This window comes from Vombatus ursinus, unplaced genomic scaffold (genome assembly GCF_900497805.2).
Source record: "Vombatus ursinus unplaced genomic scaffold, bare-nosed wombat genome assembly UNPS02014973.1, whole genome shotgun sequence".
Taxonomy (NCBI): domain Eukaryota; kingdom Metazoa; phylum Chordata; class Mammalia; order Diprotodontia; family Vombatidae; genus Vombatus; species Vombatus ursinus.
In genome coordinates this window covers 1,760,884-1,779,235 of record NW_020954751.1, presented here as the reverse complement: position 1 = coordinate 1,779,235, position 18,352 = coordinate 1,760,884, and the positions used below count along the sequence as shown (strand labels likewise).

At 45.5% G+C, this 18,352-nt stretch overlaps 1 protein-coding gene across 1 annotated transcript; it reads right to left on the bottom strand.

The window, feature by feature from the left end:
• Positions 1-5,899: 5,899 nt before the first annotated feature.
• On the bottom strand, positions 5,900-15,706 carry LOC114030654 (tribbles homolog 1). Its single transcript, XM_027845505.1, has 3 exons — positions 15,144-15,706; positions 12,202-12,494; positions 5,900-8,439 (listed from the first exon to the last, which is right to left on the bottom strand). The coding sequence occupies exons 1-3, from the start codon at positions 15,486-15,488 to the stop codon at positions 7,974-7,976; spliced, it is 1,104 nt and encodes a 367-aa protein (XP_027701306.1). The 5' UTR covers positions 15,489-15,706; the 3' UTR covers positions 5,900-7,973.
• Between the last annotated feature and the right edge of the window lie 2,646 nt (positions 15,707-18,352).

Here is an 18,352-nt window from a genome sequence, read left to right as displayed (position 1 = left end):
TACTTTCTACTCTGCTCCCAACACTGCTACATCACCAAATAAAAGAATTGGCAAATGGGTGAGAACCAGCCTATTTCCAAGATTCCATTAAAACCTAATGTTTTTAAGTTTTTCTTTGGTTTATCAAACTATCTCAAGCTATTGTGTTCATTTGTAAGCAACACCAAGGCTTCTTACCAAAAAAAATGTGTTTGGGTTCTGGATGATTTAACTAGCTAACTTAGCCCATCGGTATGTTTAGGTAACCACTATTAAAAAAAAAAAACCAAAACCTGAAAAAACAAAAAACTGCAACCAGAGTTATCTTGGAAACTAACATGCATCCTTCCTTAGTTAGAATTAGGCACTAAAGGGGCAGCTAGGAGGCTCAGTCGATAGAGTACTGGCCCTGGATTCAAATCTGGCCCTGAGTTCAAATCCAGCCTCAGACACATAACACATACTAGCTGTGTGACCCTGGACAAGTCACTTAACTCTCTTTACCCAGCCAAAAAAAAATTTTTTTTAAAAAGAATTAGGAACTAAATAAAGGATCAGGACTTCAGTCTTAGGACAGTAAAGGCTGGACTGAAAGCATGGATGTCTGAAGCTAGAATGCATCCACAAATGGCCAATGTAGTTAAAAAAAAAAGAGCAGTGGGGCTTGAAAGATCATAGAGTGAGATTTGGGAGGGGAATTGAGGATCATCTAATCTAACCACCTCAATTTACTGATGAAAATACTGAGGCACAGAGAAATTCAGAGATCTGCCCAAGGTCACATAGGTAGCAAATAACAGTGCTTTGCAAACTCTAAAGTGCATGCGCACATACACACACAGACACACACACACACACAATCACACGAAGTTCTTATTTCAATGATTCTTACATAGATCCTAGACCCAGAAAGGGGTTCAGAGGTCATCTAATCCAGCTCTTTCATTTTATAGATTGGGGGACTGAGTCCCAAGAAGACCAAGTTACTTGCTCAAGGTCCTAGAGCTTGTAAACATCTGAGGTAGAATTAGAACCAAGGGTCTTATCTGGGGTTATTCCATTGACAACACTAGGGCAAATTCCTTGTTGCTGGTAATGTCAGTTTTTCAGTTTTATTATTGAAATGCATATTTCTCCTGAAAACCATGCTTGGCAAACTTTAAACATCTCACGTGTCATTAAAAAAAAAAAACCCACTCATTACCTCCACTGATATAATTGGTTTTTTTTTAAATCAAGTATCAAGTTATGCCAGATCTCCCATTAATTGCCAATGATTCAGTGTGTTTTAAGTCTCTTAATCCCTCTGAATCTCTTACATCTTCTAGTCTTCAATACTTCAAGGATCTATAATTTCATCAGTGTAGATGCCGCCCCCCCCACAAATGCAGATCACGACCCTTTCACATCTTAGTACAACACATTCATGAGTTGTAGCCAATCTTTAACCTATTAACCAGTCTTTTGGTAAGAAGATTCTCCATACCTGAGTAGTCTGGTCCCTAGCAACAATTTATCCCTGGGTTTGTATGGCCAGAACTAGGGCAAAGAAACCAGAACTCTGCCTAGAGGTACCAATATTTAAAAGGTAATAACCAGAAGTGAGCTGGTAAATGTTTAACAACCAGATGGGGAAGGGATCAATGTCCCCTCTACACACTTTTAAATTTAATCTGCATTATTAACATTTTCCCCATCACTTTCTTAAACCTAGACAACCAACAAAACAATAAATCAAGCCTTGGTTTATAGTGTTTGCTAATTTCCTGAGGTGTAAGTGTTCATGTTGAAAATTTAACAATAGACTCTCAGAACCAATACAAGCAACTTCTGTCACATGCCTGTAACTAATAACAGTGCATATATCCTTTAGAAACATGGAGACAACAGAGCTCAGCACCTAGCTAACAAGGATAATTAATTAACATGGGAAGCTGCCCCATGACCCAACAGCAGCGACATCCTAAGTGAACTCTTCTACAGACAGCCCCACAGCACATCTTCAGAGCACTTTAGGGTACATTTTGTGATGGTTGCTTTGAACACAAGCACTCACCAAAGCCCTTCCAGCTAGGTAGGACCTGAAAGAATTTATATTCTGCTGGCATAGCCTTCAAGGACCCAGGGTCGCTTTCATATTATAGTGAGACATCAACATGACACTTCAGTGGAGAGACTGCCTGGATAAAATGAGGATAACACTTGAACTACCTACTTCTCAGAGAGTTGAAGTATCTTTCTCAGAGACACATGAGTCAGCAGCAGAGCCCGAACAAGAATTTGGGTCTCCGGATTATCACCAACGCAGGGAACTTTCAACTCATTTTCAGTCATTTTCCCAGCTCCGTGATTGATGTGGTGGGTGGTCTTGGCCAATACTGATGCCAGTTTTAATAGAGGATCCAGTACAATAAACATTCAAATGCCTGCTTTGTGCCAGGCACTGGGGATAGAAAGGCAAAAAAAAGGACACAGTCTCTACCCTCAAAGTTTTATTAGGGGGATATAATATACACCCAAATAAGTGAACACAGGGTAATTTGAGAAGAGGGGGGGAGGGAGAGAGAGAGAGAGAAAAATGGAAGAAGGCAGAAGGAAGGAGAGAAAGAAAGACAGAAGGAAACAGAGAGAAAAGAGAAAGAAGAGACACAAAGACACAGAGAAAGAGACAGACTCAGAGACAGAGAGATGAGTCTTGAAGGAAGATAAGAATTTCGAAGTAATGATAACTAGCACACTCTAGACATAGGGGGAAGTCTATGTACATGCAAGGACAGTAATGTGAAATAATGCTGAAAAAGTTGTTTATCCTTCATTTTAGAAGATCTATGACATGACTTGGTGATGTCTTGACTTTGGAGTAAATTGGATTTAAGTGAGGCAGAGTTGCACATAGTAGTCAGCCTCACTCTCTCTTCCAGAGTCATTGACATCCAGCGGTAAGGAGAAGTCAGGAACGCCAGTGATGGCCTGGAATGGAATGGATGACCTTAGCATCTTTGATAACAGACCGAGCTCTAAACACTCCACTGTGCCTGTTTCAGCTGCTTTCATAGCCATTGGAACAAACTGGTCTCATCCATCCGTTTCACCGGGGGAAGTCTTCACACGCTTGGAGTAGACACCCCTTTAACTCACTGACAGGGGTTTGTGGACCATCAATTCTCCCTAGCCTGGTTTAGCCCATCTGCCTAGATGGTTTAACAAGGTATGGCCCACTGCGCATGCTATAGCTTCTTGGAGCCCCAGGTGAGAGTGAAGTGCCAGGTGGTTATCAAAGGTGGAAAAGCAACCCTGAAAAGGGCTCAGTAAGCCTTTGCACCAGAGGTGCTAGCTCTTCTTGAACACTCATACATTCCAATGGCAGAAAAGTAAGGTAGAGCTAGATTCTAGCCTGTATTTTACCCTAACAGCAATTGGGAGTCACCAAAGGGTTTTTTTGTTTGTTTGTTTTGAGCAAGAGAATGGCTCGGTAAGACCTTAAAGGACTTACTTAGCATCATAAATCGAGAGCTAGACGGGACCTCAAAGGCCATCTAGACCAACCCCTTCAGATGAGGAAACTGAGACCCAGGAATGCTAAATGATTCTCCCTAGATCACACAGGTAGTGAGCACCAGAGGCAGAATTTGAACCCAGACCCTCTGACTCTACAGCCAGGGTTCTTTCCACCGTACCACCATGATTTCTATTTCCTTCTGGTCATTCCTAAACCATAATATCCAGAATAACAGACCCTCATCCTCAACAGAATGAGCACCCCAAGTTGGACTCACAGGCCCTGGGTTTTAATTTGGGCTCCACTACTCACTCCTTCTGCGACTCTCCTCAGTTCAAAGCCCAAGCATCCTGCAAATGGGGAAGATGTTCTTCAACGACTTCAGAAATGACATCGTCTTAATGATGGACCTTCAAAGGTTCTACTCGCCCTCTGAAAGGTATATGCTCATTTTTCTTTCCTAGCTGTCCTTGATCTGCAGCCTCTCCTTAGACTCATCTAATCTGATTGGCAGCTGCTGGCCCAGAATTGTTCCAATCGTGGAACTGATTAATTTTATTGACTTGTGTCACATTCCAGTCAATCTCGTCCCACATCTTCCTACCTGGTGCACTTAACAACAGTACACAGAAGTGGTGTAACCTCCATTGCTTCAAAGTGTTTTGAAATCTTTAGATTAAAAGAGACTCAGGAGTCCAAAGTATTAACACTCTGCATAGCCAAACAACCAGCCGGCATTTCATTTAAGGACTGATCATTGCAGAATGAATGGCCCCACCCATTCCTGTTTTTGAGACCATGTTCATCTATCTTTTTTCCCTGGGATATTCTCCATTCCTTCTTCCAGTGAGTTTTCTGATTTATGAGCTCATTTAAGTTTTCTGTCATTATTTGCTCTTTCCATGGTTTTTCCATTTCTTTTTGTAATTTCCTGCTTTATGTAGCATATTCTCTTCTTTTAATTTATCTCGGATGTCTATTTCTTAGAATTCTCTGAGCATGAGTCCTAAAAGAGGCAATTTGTACCATCTTCAACTTTTGCATGCTATTAACAAACTCCAAAGCTGAGAGCTATTAAGACAACTATATTCCTTCTCCTCCTGACATATGTACTTGTTTATAGTCAAAAGGCTATTCACTATGCCTGTTTATTCAAATTAGCATATGATTAAAAGCAATTGACTAGAGGCCTTCTTGTTCTATTATTTTTCTCAGATTAGATAGTTCAAAACTGTTTCTTTTTTTGGGGGGAAAGGGGTCCCACTGATCCAAATTAATATGGTTTCATTATGTATCTTCTGCAATTCTCACTTACCATAAAACAGAAAGAAAAAAAAAAGTCTTAAAACTAAGCAGAAAACTAGTTTTATCTGAATGGAACAATCTAGAAGACTCAGGAGATGTGGAACATGAGATTTGGGTTTGAGTTCAGGGTCTGCCCTTGTCAAATTGCTTCGTGGTTCTAGGTCTTAATTTCCTCGTCTGCTGAATGAGGGTCCTGGACTAGACACAGAGGTTCTTAACCTGGGGCCCATTACCTTGGATTTTTAAAATTTATTTTGATGACTATTTCAACATAGTTGGTTCCCTTTATAATCCTATTTAAAAAATATATATTCCAAGAGTTCAAAGGCTTCACCAGACTATCAAAGGGGTCCACAACACATATAAAAAGGTTATGACCCCCTCCAGAGGACCTCCAAGGTCTCTTGTGCTCTAACAAGATGAGCTATTTCTACTCCTGGACAAATCACTTCAACTGCTCAAGTTCATCTCCTCATTTATAAAAGAAGAAAAACACATGTACTCCTCTCTTCAATTGTCCTAGGGAAAACAATGTGAAAACTTTAAGACACTGCAGAAATGTGAACTGTTATGAGAAATCTTCTCCAACTATTTGACACCTCCAAAAGTGCTGTCATCTGCTTCATCATAGTACATGAAAATATCTGTGACTGGAATGGGCTGCTTGGCCCCAGAGGGCAGAATGGGGAATAACTACTGGTAGAATTTGCAGAGACATAAATATAAGCTTGAAGTAAGGGAAAACTGCCTAACAGCTGGAGCAGCTAGGACTACTTTGGGAAGGAGGTAGTTCCCCACTCACTGGAGGTTTGCAAGGAAAGGCTGGAACACTTGGTCAGAGAACTGGTTAGGAGGCTTCTTATTCAAGAAAAGGTTAGACTAGGTGTCTTGTGAAGTCCCTTTGAAAGCTAAGATCCCATGACCTCCTTAAATAAATGTGTTCTTATTCAGGGGAAAGGGAAAGTCTTTTGGGGTTTTTTTCCATCTTTGCATTATTCCTCAGTCCCTAACTCAGTGCTTGGCATATAGTAAGTGCTTAATAAATGTTTGCTGACTTGACTGAAAATGCAAAATGGAGAAAGTGAATTTGGGTTTTATAAAAATATTAACAAGACATCTTTATGAAACCAGGTTTATTAAAACTTCTCTACAAGTCAGACGTTCATGTCCATTTTCACATATATACATATTTACAGGATCAACATAGTGTTATTAGCTTCCCTGGCAGATTGTTCTGCCAGCACACACAGACTCTTTACACATAGGCTGTATCACAGATACAAATGTCACACAAATGTCGCATAACCACGAGAGTGTTGGTGCATCAGAGGCTCTGGCCGCTCCATTCCTCCCCTGCATTCCTCCCTAATTCCCATGATTCTGTCAAGTTAGTATTGCCAAAATATTCACATTTACCTTTGTTTTGACACCTTGGTTATTCAGACACAGACGAAAAACAGGACGACAAAGCCTCAGGATCAGACAACAACAAAACACATAGAACACATAGAAAAGGTCGAACTTATGTACAAAGTCCACAGTACATGAGGTATCCACGGCACCCTTACACGGCATTGGACAGCTTGCCAAGGCTAAGCCCTGTTGTAAAATGACCATGCCGTTACTGCGCCATGTGTATACATACATATAGATGCATACATATCTGTATGTATGTATATATATACACATATGTATGTGTGTACACACACACAGACATATATAAATGTTCCATTTACCCGTGTAACCAACTCATCTTTGGGATTGTCCCAGGAGTTTACTGAAAATTTTTAGTTTTTGATTTCATTCAGATTTATGTTAACACAAGTTGCCATTTCGCCACAGAGCAACAGAGGACCACACTGGAAAGATAAAGCAGGAATCTTAAGCAGGATTAGGCCTACTTATTCTACCCTGGCAGTCAATGACACAGATACATTGATTTATTAACCACATAAAGTCTGAAATATTAACAACCATCACGCAAACATACACACACACTCACACACACACTCACTCACACACACACACACACACACACACACACACACACACACACACACACCCCCTCAGGCAGATATACTTAAATAGGGAAGGGACATTCCTAGAAACCAGTCTGAGGCTCTCCTAAGACTACCCAAGGCTCACTTTCTAAACATTTCCATGTTTCCTGCTAAAGAAAGGACACATTTGACATTTGCTGCACAGGGGACTCCTGATCCTTCTTCAGGACAAGATGGCCAGCCCTGAAATGGCCTCAGAAAGAGATGAGTGCTAGCACACTTGGGAGGAACCAAAAAACCTAACTGCTTCCAAGTACTCAAATTATTCACAAAACTGCAGTCTCTCTGTCTGAGATCAGAGTTCTGAAATAGTCAGGAGTTCAGAAGCTTTTTATGGTTTTTTTCCATGGTTAACTGGTTAAGTACTTTTATAGCTGGGGCTAGGGATGGGGAGAGATGGGGGAGTCAGGAAGGAAAGGAGGGTAAGTTTCAAGTTCAGGGAGAAGGCATTAGTGTATATGAGGTCTTAACAGGAAATTGAGGAACGAGTCTGGATTTGTGCAGCAAGGCAGGCTCTTGTATTCCTGAAACAGTCTGATCAAGGAATGGGGCAAAGCAGTTGGTATATGAGTCTAAGGAGAAGATGCAGGTTTAGCAAACTTCCAACTGGATAGCACAGACCCTTGCAAATGCAAAAGGGTACCTATCCAAAGAGCAGCAAGATGGCGGGTTCATTGGACCATCAGTTTATCTCATTGGTAAAATATGGCTACTACCAGGTAAGTGACCACACATACACCAAAAACCACTGTAAGGATTCACTCATTCTCCCTCTAAATTTTTCAAGTTTGCTTCATGGTAAAAGTGTGATTCTATCCCAATGCCATAACTTTTGCCAGGAGTAAAAGGTACAGGTCTCAGCACCTAACCAATCAGACACGAGGACTCCCTGAGAACCATAAAGGCTCTGTACGGCGGCCAATCAGAGTGCTCGTTTCAGCAATGTCACCCAGCACAAAAACATAAGGAACACAAATTCTGAGTAAAGCAGCTGTGCTTATTTACATTGTCACTTATCTGGTTGTCACCACATTTAAAGCTCTACCCGTCTATAAAAATGGAAAGACGAAACCCTTGAAAGAAAAAAAAATGCCATGTGTAAGAATTATGAGGTTTTTGAGGTTTTAGGATTAGCAGAAGAAGGAACTAATGTCACTGTCTTCCTGGTGTTCTGGAACGATCTGGTCTGACGTTCCTGTTTCATGGTCTACGTATCCAGGTTCCAAAACCGACTCAAACCAGGGATGAAGTAAGACCTCTGGAGCTGTGAGTCTCTCGGAGGGCTCCCGTCTCAGAAGACTACGAATGAGGCATCTGGCTTTGGGTGATATGTGGTCAGGGATGCAGAACTGTCCACGGCGGATTTTGGAGAAGAGAGCACTGGGGTCTGAGTCATGGAAGGGGTATCGCCCAACTAAAAGGGTATACAGCATCACCCCTAAACTCCAAACGTCCGCTGACTTGCCAGAGTAGGTCCCTGTTGTGTTTAAAATCTCAGGGCTCACATAAGCTGGACAGCCATGCTTGTCCGACAGGGCATCATCTTCTCCCTTGATGATGTGAGTGTCTTCGAGACTTTCTAGTCTGAGCTGTGTCCTGCATGACAGAAGAAATAAATATGAGCTGTTGGGAAGAATGAGGAGCAGCCAAAAATGGAAACCGCAAATGTTAACAGCTCAAGTCCATAACCAGTGTTTGGAAGAGACCAAGCCTGCTAGGCCCTACATGAAGCATGACTGAGGAGTGGGGGTAGGGGTGGGGGTGGTGTAAAGACAAATCGACCACTACTGTACTAGTGTCAAATGCACTCACAAGTCACACCAACAACGTAGGAGGCCTCAATGTTTATCAAACAATTCCAATTACAGCAAATGTTTGCAAACTTAAAAGGGCAGGATGCACACTCCCTAATGTCATCACTGTTCAGAATGTTGAAGTACTGATACTTAATGTTAAAAGAGCGTGAACTGAGAGGAAGCAGGTATGCTGGCTCTGCTACTTAGTAGCAAGTCACTTACACTCATTTGTGAGGATCAAATGATATAATCTACACATAGGGCTTTGCAAACCTTACAACGCTATTTAAATGTGAGCTGTGATTATTATACTCAATTAGGTACTATTACTAACCTGCCAGGCTCCTTAACCTCCCTAGGCCTGAGTTTCCTCATTTGTTATAGGGAATCACACGACTGAGGGCTAGAACTCACCTAGTCCAAACCCATCATTGTTTTACCAGAAGAGGAAACCAGATTGTCCTTACCTATCTCAGACAGTTACCAGGATCAACAGAATGATGGTCGTGGAGGTCAGGGGACTATCTTACCTTTTTAATTGCACCCACAGTGCCTGGCACACAGTGGGCACTTAATAAAATGTTTCAGAACACTGACTGAAGAATCAAATGAGATGTTGGGAGGTGCCTTACAAACTACAGTGCTTAATGCACATGTAAGATAGCTGTTGGAGAGTTTACAAAAACTTAGCAAAATGCCTTTCAGGGCAAGAGGAGGGCGTCTGACCTTTGAGGTAAAGAATATCTGGGAAGAATACTAAGTTCTCTTTCAGGGAGCCCGTCACTTGTCCTTTTGATTCACTGATTTAATCTGGTATCCAGTCACTAACTGCCTGTGTTGCTCTGAGGCATGTAAATACCATGAATTAAGAGAGAACACTATGCCCAAAGTAATTTTTGTTGTGCACTGTTGGACAGCCTTGCCTCTGGTGACCTGTATACACACACACACACACACACACACACACACACACACACACACACACACTCGTCCACCTGGGCAGTGACAGTAATAATAATGATGGGAAAGTGGTAAGGAATGTTAATTACATTTATTTGGGCATTTAGAGTACAGCAGGCATAGCCTGAAGGGAGACATAATACAGGCAAGATGGTGAATTTGGGGTCTTTGTCATCACTCCCCAAAGTGTCACACAATGTCTGTCACTATAGGCATTAATGCACATGTATCAACATATAGGTACTGAGAAACCCTGTTACTGGAAAACTTTTGGTCAAAAGGAACTAAGCAAGTCACAGAATATCAGAGTTGAAATGAACTTTACAGGTCATAGAATCTAACCCTCTCATTTTACACATGAGAAAACTGAGGTCACAAAGGCAGTTAGTGGCAGAGCCATGCTTTGAACCTTGGTCCCCTGACTCCCCATTTAACATTCTTTCCCCAATCCTACTGGCTCCTAGCAGGAGCCTCCTCAGTTGTCAGACCGGACTGTCCAGGTTCTCCCCAACTCCCAGGGCTCTAGGAGCCAGCTCTGTTTCCTGTACCAGTCTCTCTCCCACAGCCCCTCGAAATGGCCCTGTTTCAGTTAAGTCACTTCTGAGGTTCAACACAAACAGTTAGGACCAGCTGATGGATCAATTCCTTTTCCTCTAAGAGGCCCTGGTTTTCTGTGTTTCCCCCCCTCCCTTCCTGCTCAGTAGAGTGTACTGTACATGCGTTAACTTCAGTCTGTCCTTAGGGTGACCTCCTGTAGTTATGTAAAATACCCACTGGTTCTGTAAACGGAAAATATGACTCAACCCACACTGTCCACCCCGATTGGCTGCCGTAGGACTAAAACCCTGCACCTGTGCTTGTTAGACTAAGAGTGTCAGCCTTAAATTGCTTAACTCTCTGCTAGCCAAAGTCGATGTGCATGACATTAGCCTGTGCAAAGCATATTTCAGATTAGCAAGACTGCAATGGATGTTCCAAAAAAGGAAAACCTCTTTAGAGGTGACTATACCCAGCATCAATCATCTCTTTTAAGCAAGTAGGTCACCAGTCTTTACTAATCTGTCCATTATCCTCACATTGAAATAGAATCCCAAGCCCACAATGGGATTCTCTTCCTCTGAACCTCACCCCTGTAAGACTCAAAAAGCACATCACCAGTCACAAGCTTAAAACTGTTTTATGTTAAAAAGTTAAACCAATTAATATTTCAAAGTAAGACCTAAAGTTCCCCTGACCTACATCATCCCCTCACTACTTATCTGCTTTATTGTCTCATCAAAGCATCCTTAGGCTAGAGGAATTAAAAGGAAGATACCTACAGGACAGGGAAAAGTTGAGACACTTAACGGCAACGCCCAAAATGTCATTCAATGCTCTTAATATGATTATTATCTCATTTGATCCTCATAATGACCCTGGGAGGTAGGTGCTGTTATGATCTCCATTTTACAGATGAGGAAACTGAGGCAAACAAAGGATAAGTGATCTGCCCAGGGTCATACAGCTATTAAGTGTCTGAGGCTGGGACCTGAACCCAGGTTATCCTAACTCCAAACCCAGTGCTCTATCCAGCAGGCTACCACATGGTGGAAAAAAAAAAGAGGAAGTCCATTCCAAAATGCAGGTAGGAACTCGCTATCCTGTAAAGTTTCCTTCTATACAGGAAGCCTTTCCTGATTCTCCCCCTGCCAATGGTGAGCGTTCTCTCGTATAAATGTACCTTGTGTTTATTTTTATATACATATGCGTATATATAATATATACATGTATATATATGTATGTGCATGTATATATATATATACATAAAAAACTGAATGTAACCTCCTTGAGGCTAGAGGTTGTTCTGCTTTTTGTATCCCTAGCACAGTGCCTAGCATATAGTAGTGCTTAATAAATGCTTGTTGATAGATTGATTTCTAAGTTATCTCAAATGCAAACCCAATACCTGAATTTTCATGCATTTTTATTCCCTCTTCTTCTAATCTAGTCTTTTATTACCTGAGTATGACCCATATTTAACAATGAATTCATGCCAAATCTGCATTTATTATTCATATGGGCTATTTTCTGAAGATTCATGCAAACAAATCAAAAAAGGTGGTTATCCCACTTGATGCCAGTGCATGACAAAGCATTTGGGCTAGGACAGAAAGCATGCATCCCTTTCACAATACCTAAGCTTAATGTAGTTGATTATGCCTGCCACACATTAACGACCCACATATCCTTTCAAAAAAGCCTGCAGCTCTTTGAAAAATTCCCCCATGAGACAGGATGCTATAAAAGGGTAGTAAATAGCTATATCATGAAGACTTACTTTTTACGCTACATACTTGTGGCCTAACATCATATATAATTTTGAAAGGGAGAGGTTCTATAATCACATTTTATCCATCAAAACTATTTTCTTTTCTAGACCTTCTTAGAGAGTTTAAAGTAAGTAAAATAGCTGCATTTTTGTGGGCAAAATAGTGTGTTGGATTTCTTAAATAATAAATCTGGCATAACATGTTTTTTAACTGGGAATTTGTACAAACTGGATCAACACGAAATTCACTGAAAATACAAAAAAGTCACAGCATTAGCTGTCACTAACACTCACCTCTCCTCTGTGGAAAAGACAAATTTCCTAAGCTTCAAGTCACCCAACACAATGGCAGATTGGTGGCAGTGGGCAACTGCAGAGACGATCTGCTTGAAGAGTCGGGCAGCCTCCTCTTCCCGAAGCCTTTTGCGATTTCTCACATAGGAGTGCATGTCCCCAAAGTCCTTTTCAAAAAAGACATATGCCTTGGTGTCCCCAAGGATCACTTCAACAATCCCTGTGATATTTCTGTGAGATGGTAGCTGGATATAAGGCCGGATTTTGTCTTGGTAGTGTTTAATAGGGAACACCTGCAGAAAGAAAATAAGAAATGAGCTTCCTGTAGTGGAAATAAGGGCTGAAACTGGAATCAAAGGACCTGGGTTCAAATCCCAGGTCTGTTAGAATAATTAACTTCACCTCTCTGGCCCTCAGTTACGGATTAAAAAAATGAGGGGGGTTGAACTAGGTGATTATATATACACACATACACACCAAGAGGCAAATGGTACAGTGGGAAACATCCCTGGATCTGGAATTGAATGATTTGAATGACCTAGGTTAGATTTCTAGCTCTGCAGATTATGTGACCTTTAGGCAAATCACCTAACTTCTCTCAATTTCAATGACCTCACCTGTAAAATGAGGAGGTTAACCCAGATGACCTCTAAGGTCCTATCTTTAAATCCTATGATAGGATACTAAAAAATAGAGAGGTTGCTTCTCAGCACCCATGCTGAACTTAGATGTTTAATTTCCACATGAATGATATCCAGAGTTGTGCCTACATATTTCTGAGGCTGTGTTGTGTTGTATTCTATTCCTTAGGTCATATCCTTCCTCCAACTTTCATACTGCTTCTGCCAATACTTAAACCAGTAACATCTACTAAGTCTCCAGAGATCTGGTTAAGCTCTAAGTGCAGCCATTCACCAGTCCTATCTACTTGAGAGGACTCATTTTCCTACATCCCATCTCCCTAGACAATCAGATCCAGCCAGGCAAGGATATCCAGTCTTCAATCCCTCTCTATCTCCCCATAGTGTTCTGAACACAGAGGATGCTTTCAATCAGTGCTCACTGATGACTGATTAGAGAGACTGGGTCCATTCCTTGTCTCCTATGCCCATCTCGGCATCAGGAAACCCTGGCTTTATTTCATAACAGCTTCAAAACTGTTGTCAATTACTTTACAATCTAGAGATGAAGGGTGTTCATCCAAAATGCTAAGAATATGGTGACTCTAGGCAGATCTAGGCAGCCAGGAAAGGTAAGGGAGAAAAACAGCAGAATGTAATTTGGAGGGAAGGAGAAAGATGATTGGAGAGAGACAGAGGCAGAAACAAAGACAAAGTGATGCAAAGAGAGACAGAGACAAAGGAAGAGAGACAAAGACAGATGGAGAAAAAAATATAAATCAGTCTATGACATAGCAAGTAACCTGAAGTGTGACTCAGGTATAACCATCATTCATCTGTTTCTCAAATGCTCAGAGTAAGTGCTTTCAAAGGAGGAGTTTTAGATCTACTGATTTTTTTTTCCCTTCCCAGGGAATGGGTAACTTCTCTAAGAAACCAATTGTGCTCTTTTAAAGGCCTTTTGTTTTTGCCAGGGTTACTCATATCCTAGACTCAACTGGAAATGGTGACACATGGACCGTCACCATCTGGATCCAGCTATTATCTGCTGGGAGGAACTGGATAGGATTACACAATCCTCAGGACCCACCCCATCTCTTGTGCCATTCTGATAGATGGCTAGCAAGGAAAATCCCTCTGCTGCTCCCCAACTTCATTCTCCCCACCCCAGCCCCCATTACCACCATCCACAGACGCTTCTGCCAAAGTGGCCTTTTGGACTGGTTACTTAGAATTTTTTTTTTCCTTTTTCATTCCCTAAATGCAGAGTTTTTGCAAGCATTTAAAAATCTCCCTGAAGTCAGACAGCAGGTGGCAGTAGCCAAACTCAACGACAAAAACTTCATTCAGACGGAGTCAGGTGAGCAGCAGAAAAATCAAGCTGACCCAACTGCTGACCCCTCAGTTCAGGTGAAAAGTGTAAGCCAGAGGGAACAAGCAATGGTTTTTTGAAGCAGCTGTGTTTTGTTTTGTTTTGTTTTTTGGGGGGGGGGTGTGCATTTGTGGGATTCTCTGGGTGGCTTTGGATGTGTTGAAAATGTCAAGAGGATGAAGGAAACTGCAAATCCTGTTTCTGGGAATTTATCTTCTCGATGTTAAAAAGAAAATCCATGTCACGAATTAAAAGGAAATGAGTAAGTGTTCCAGCCGGGGCTGGGCTCCCCATTTTTCTATCAAAGGGTGTCAATTCTAAAGGTGAGACCCTGTGTCTCAGGCCTTTGAAGGGGAAGGGGGAGTCATGGAATCCCAGAATCAGGATCTTTAGAGGTCATAGAATCCACCCTCTTTCCCACGGAGGCTTATTACTGGGTGCCCATTGAAAAGTCCTAGCACTTCTGAAACGCCAGCAGGCTCAGGGCTGGCAGCCGTGCCAGCCTCCAAGAAGGAGGTACCTCCACCCAATAGGGCTGATAGTGAGGGGTGAGGGGCTGGATGATTTACTTTCCGAAGAAGAGGGTAAAGACTGCTCAAAGAGGGGAGCGGTTAAATGAAAGAAATGTGGCTGAAAAATTATGCCTCCCCCATCTCATCTAGTCCGCTCGTCACTAGGAAAAAAGCCCCTTGAGATCCCAACAGAAAGCTTTCCCACCCCCCCGTGGAAGACTCCTGCCTCCTCTCCCCAGTTCGTTCCCCTCTCCTTAAATCTTTACTATGACTGCGCCCTCCAAGAGCCTGCGATTAGGAATGAAGGTTGAATGAATCAATTCCTAAAGTCTCTTCGGATCGATGATCCTGCCAGACCTTTGTCCAACCTCCCCTCTCCCACGCGGTATCCCCTGGGCTCTGGCGTGAGGGTGGGCGCCAGGGAGGGGGCAGCCGTACCTTGCAGCGCAACTCCTGCCCGGTGTGGATGCTCAGTGCCCGGGACACATGCTCCCGCTCCGCCATGGGCAGTAGAAGGTAGCCAGCGATCCGGCTGGGCCCCGGGGCGCTACCGCCGGGCGCCGAGGGCGAGGGCGCGGGCGGGGGAGTGCAGGGGGAGCTGGGGGGGCTGAGGTAGTCTGGAGGGTTCGGGCACTCGGACAGTCGCAAGCATTTGGCTGCCACCGCGGCTGCCTCGTCGCCGTCCAGGAGGCGCTTGGAAGGGGAGCCCCGGGCAGCAGGGAGCAGCAGGCCCGGGCTGCGGGGCTGGACGTTGCGGCTCATGGCAGGGCGCAGGGAACACATCCAGGTCCCAGAGCCTGTGGAGCAGGGCTTTTAAACCCCGGAATCCGGGAAGGGTTTGGGAGCGGGGCCCCGAGGTCCGGAGATCCGACGGCTGCAGCCGAGCCCGGGGCGTCTCTCGAGGTCTTCTGGCTTTCACCCCCCACGGGGGGCAAAGCTAGCCAGAACCGCTCTAGGGCGCCCACGTTGCAGCCGGGGCCGGGGCTGGCTGGGGAGCCACCGGGCGGCCCGGGGGCCAGCTCCGCCTTCTCCCGCACCCCGAGGGGGCGGCTCAGGACTGGGGTCCCCCGAGAGTCCCGGCTTGCGTTGGCCGCTGCTGGCTGGCTGGGATGGCTTCCTGAGGCCGCCGCTGCAGAGACAATCCAGGCGGAGGAAGGTCTTCGCAGAGCGCGCCCTGCGCTCGGGGTCCGGGGAGTCGCCGGCCTGGGACTCGGAGCAAAGCTTCCGAAGCGGCAGTGGATGCCAATCGAGTAACCCAGAACCGCGAAGCCCAAGTCTCCGGGCAAAGGCACCTTGGCAACTTTTGGTGGCGCTTCTCCCCTACGCGCCCTTCAGCCTCCGTGCTGGGTGAGGGAGAGTGACTGAGTGTGAGCGAGTGTGTGTGCGGTGCGCCGATCCCAGGCTGTGCCCTCCTTCTTCTCTTCCTCCACCTCCTCCTCCTCCTCCTCCTCCTCCAGCGGGTGACTCACGCTGTATACACACAGTCCGATTATATGTAAACAGTTGGGAAGCCGGGTTGTGCAATGAGGTGCTACGATTCCAGCTCCTCGGCCCACCACCCGGCTCGCTGGCGAGCTGAGCGGGGAGGGGAGGTGCAAGCAGCAGCAGCAGCAGCAAGACGGAGCGGGGGGAGGAGGAGGGGTCTGGAAGGGAAGGGGCAGCTTCAAGGCACCCAGGCGACGCGCGCACGGACGCAGGTGACGAGTCCGGGGCAAGAGAGCTCGCGCTCCCCGCACACACTCCTCCAACACACCGAGAGAGGGAAGGAGGGAGTGAGTGCGCGCTGGGAAAGAAAGAAAGTGGAAAAGAGAGAAGGAAGGAGGAGAGGGAGCTCCCTCTGTCGCGCGCGCTCTCTCTGTGTCTCTCCCTCTCTCTGTCTCTTTGAGCCAAACCCGCGGGCCGGGAAAGAGGAGGATTAAAAGTTGCCGTGACGTTAGAGGCCAGGAGAACCGGAGTTGGGCTGGGGTTGGGCTGGAGTTGGGGGGGAGGGGGACCGAAGGGGAAGGGGCGGGACTTGCGGGGCGGAGCTTAGACGAGGCCAGCGCTCATTGGTTCGCGTTTCTCCCATTCACTCCACGGCGATTCACAGTCTCAGCTCGAGGAGTACAATGGGCTGCGGAGGAGGAGAAAGGTGGGGGCAGGAAAGCGCGTGAGCTGCGTTCTCGGGGTCCTGGGGGAGAGGAAAGAAAGGGAGCGCGTGCCAGGGAGCGCGCGCGGCCTCTGCGGGCCTCGGCTTGATGACTGCGGCGTGGGGGGGAGCCTAGCCCTTGCCCTTGACGATGCTGCGCCACGCAGCAGCCCAGGAGTGGGCCCGGCGGAGCCCCGCGCGCGCTGCGGGTGCCGTGCCCGCGGTGAGCTGGAGGGAAGGGGAGGATGCAATGGAGAGATACCCGCTGCGCTTCGAGCGCCCAAACCGGCCTGGCTGCAGCTAGAGCAGCTGTGGGGAGGGAGAGAGAGAGAACGCGATGAATGATTGAATTAATACAGCCACCCCCACGCTGCAGTTCCGGGGAAGTCCTGTGCAGATGAGAGTGGATGTGGATGTGATTCCCCCCCCCTTTTCCTCCTCCCCTTCCAGGCTGGCTCCCTCCGGGGTGTGCTCGGCTCCACAAATAGCACCTTCCGTTGGGGGACGTGGAAACAGACCGAGCTCCTCTGCAATCCTCCCCGCCTCCTCCTCCGGGCTCCCCCACGCCCCGCAGCCGGGATGGCACGGAAATAGCTCCACGGAGCTCCTGGAGTGCCTTCTTCACGGCGACTCTGGGAGCTTCCTGGAGGAGGGCGGCTTGGAAACAAAAGAAGCCCGAGCCCCAGCGAGCGGAAGAGCCCCACGTGGCTGCCACTTGGCTCATGTCTCTCCCCCCCCCCAGTCTTGCTCCCACACCCCTTCGCCCCAGGGTCCGCGGGCACCGGGCCAGTGAGTCTTTCCCTCCACCCATCTCCTTGCACAGTGACCAGAAGTGCGCCCACAGCGCTCTTTTCATGTTCTGCCTCTAGCCACCACGAGTGGGATCATAAGATTTTGAACTGTAAACCTTTGAGATGATCTGGTCCAGCCCGCCTTATTTTACAAATGAGGAAACAGCCCAGGAAAATGAACAGCTTGCACAAGCTAGTTGAACCTGGATTCCAAACCCAGGGCATGATAACAAATTACCTAACATTTTCCTTTTCCTTCTGTCCCTTCCGTACGAAACTGCCTTTAAACATACCCAGCAAAACTGCAATTTCCCTTTAGAAAACAGTCTTAGAGCATTATTGAGTCAGTTACCTTAGTTAAGTATAATAGTCATATTTTTCTTGCACTTGTCCCACCAAACCACCACCCCAACGACAAGGATAAAACAACTGTAGCATTAACATTCCTTCCCTGCCTTCAGATCTTGTTATCAAGGTCACCTTAGGTGACAAAGGACTAGCATGAGCTGTCAGTGAAGAGCAGGGGGACTTTCCACTTAAGGTATTACTCACCTTATATCACCCACCCTGCCCAAAGATAAGAGAGAGAAATCAATCGACAAGCATTTACTTATCGCCAACTGTGTACTAACCACTGGGCTAAATTTTAGGGATTCAAAGATAAAAGAAAAGATTCTGCCCCTCCACCAGCTTAAAATCTACTAAGGGAAGATAACAAGCTCACAAGA

Bases quoted from the DNA above. Each gene is read 5' to 3' on its own strand.
- LOC114030654 (XM_027845505.1), bottom strand. From the start codon at position 15,488: ATGTGTTCCCTGCGCCCTGCCATGAGCCGCAACGTCCAGCCCCGCAGC. The intron at 12,495-15,143 runs GTACGGCTGCCC...TTCTTTCTGCAG, and splicing joins GGCAGGAGTTGCGCTGCAAG to GTGTTCCCTATTAAACACTA. The intron at 8,440-12,201 runs GTGAGTGTTAGT...TCTGTCATGCAG, and splicing joins GTCTTTTCCACAGAGGAGAG to GACACAGCTCAGACTAGAAA.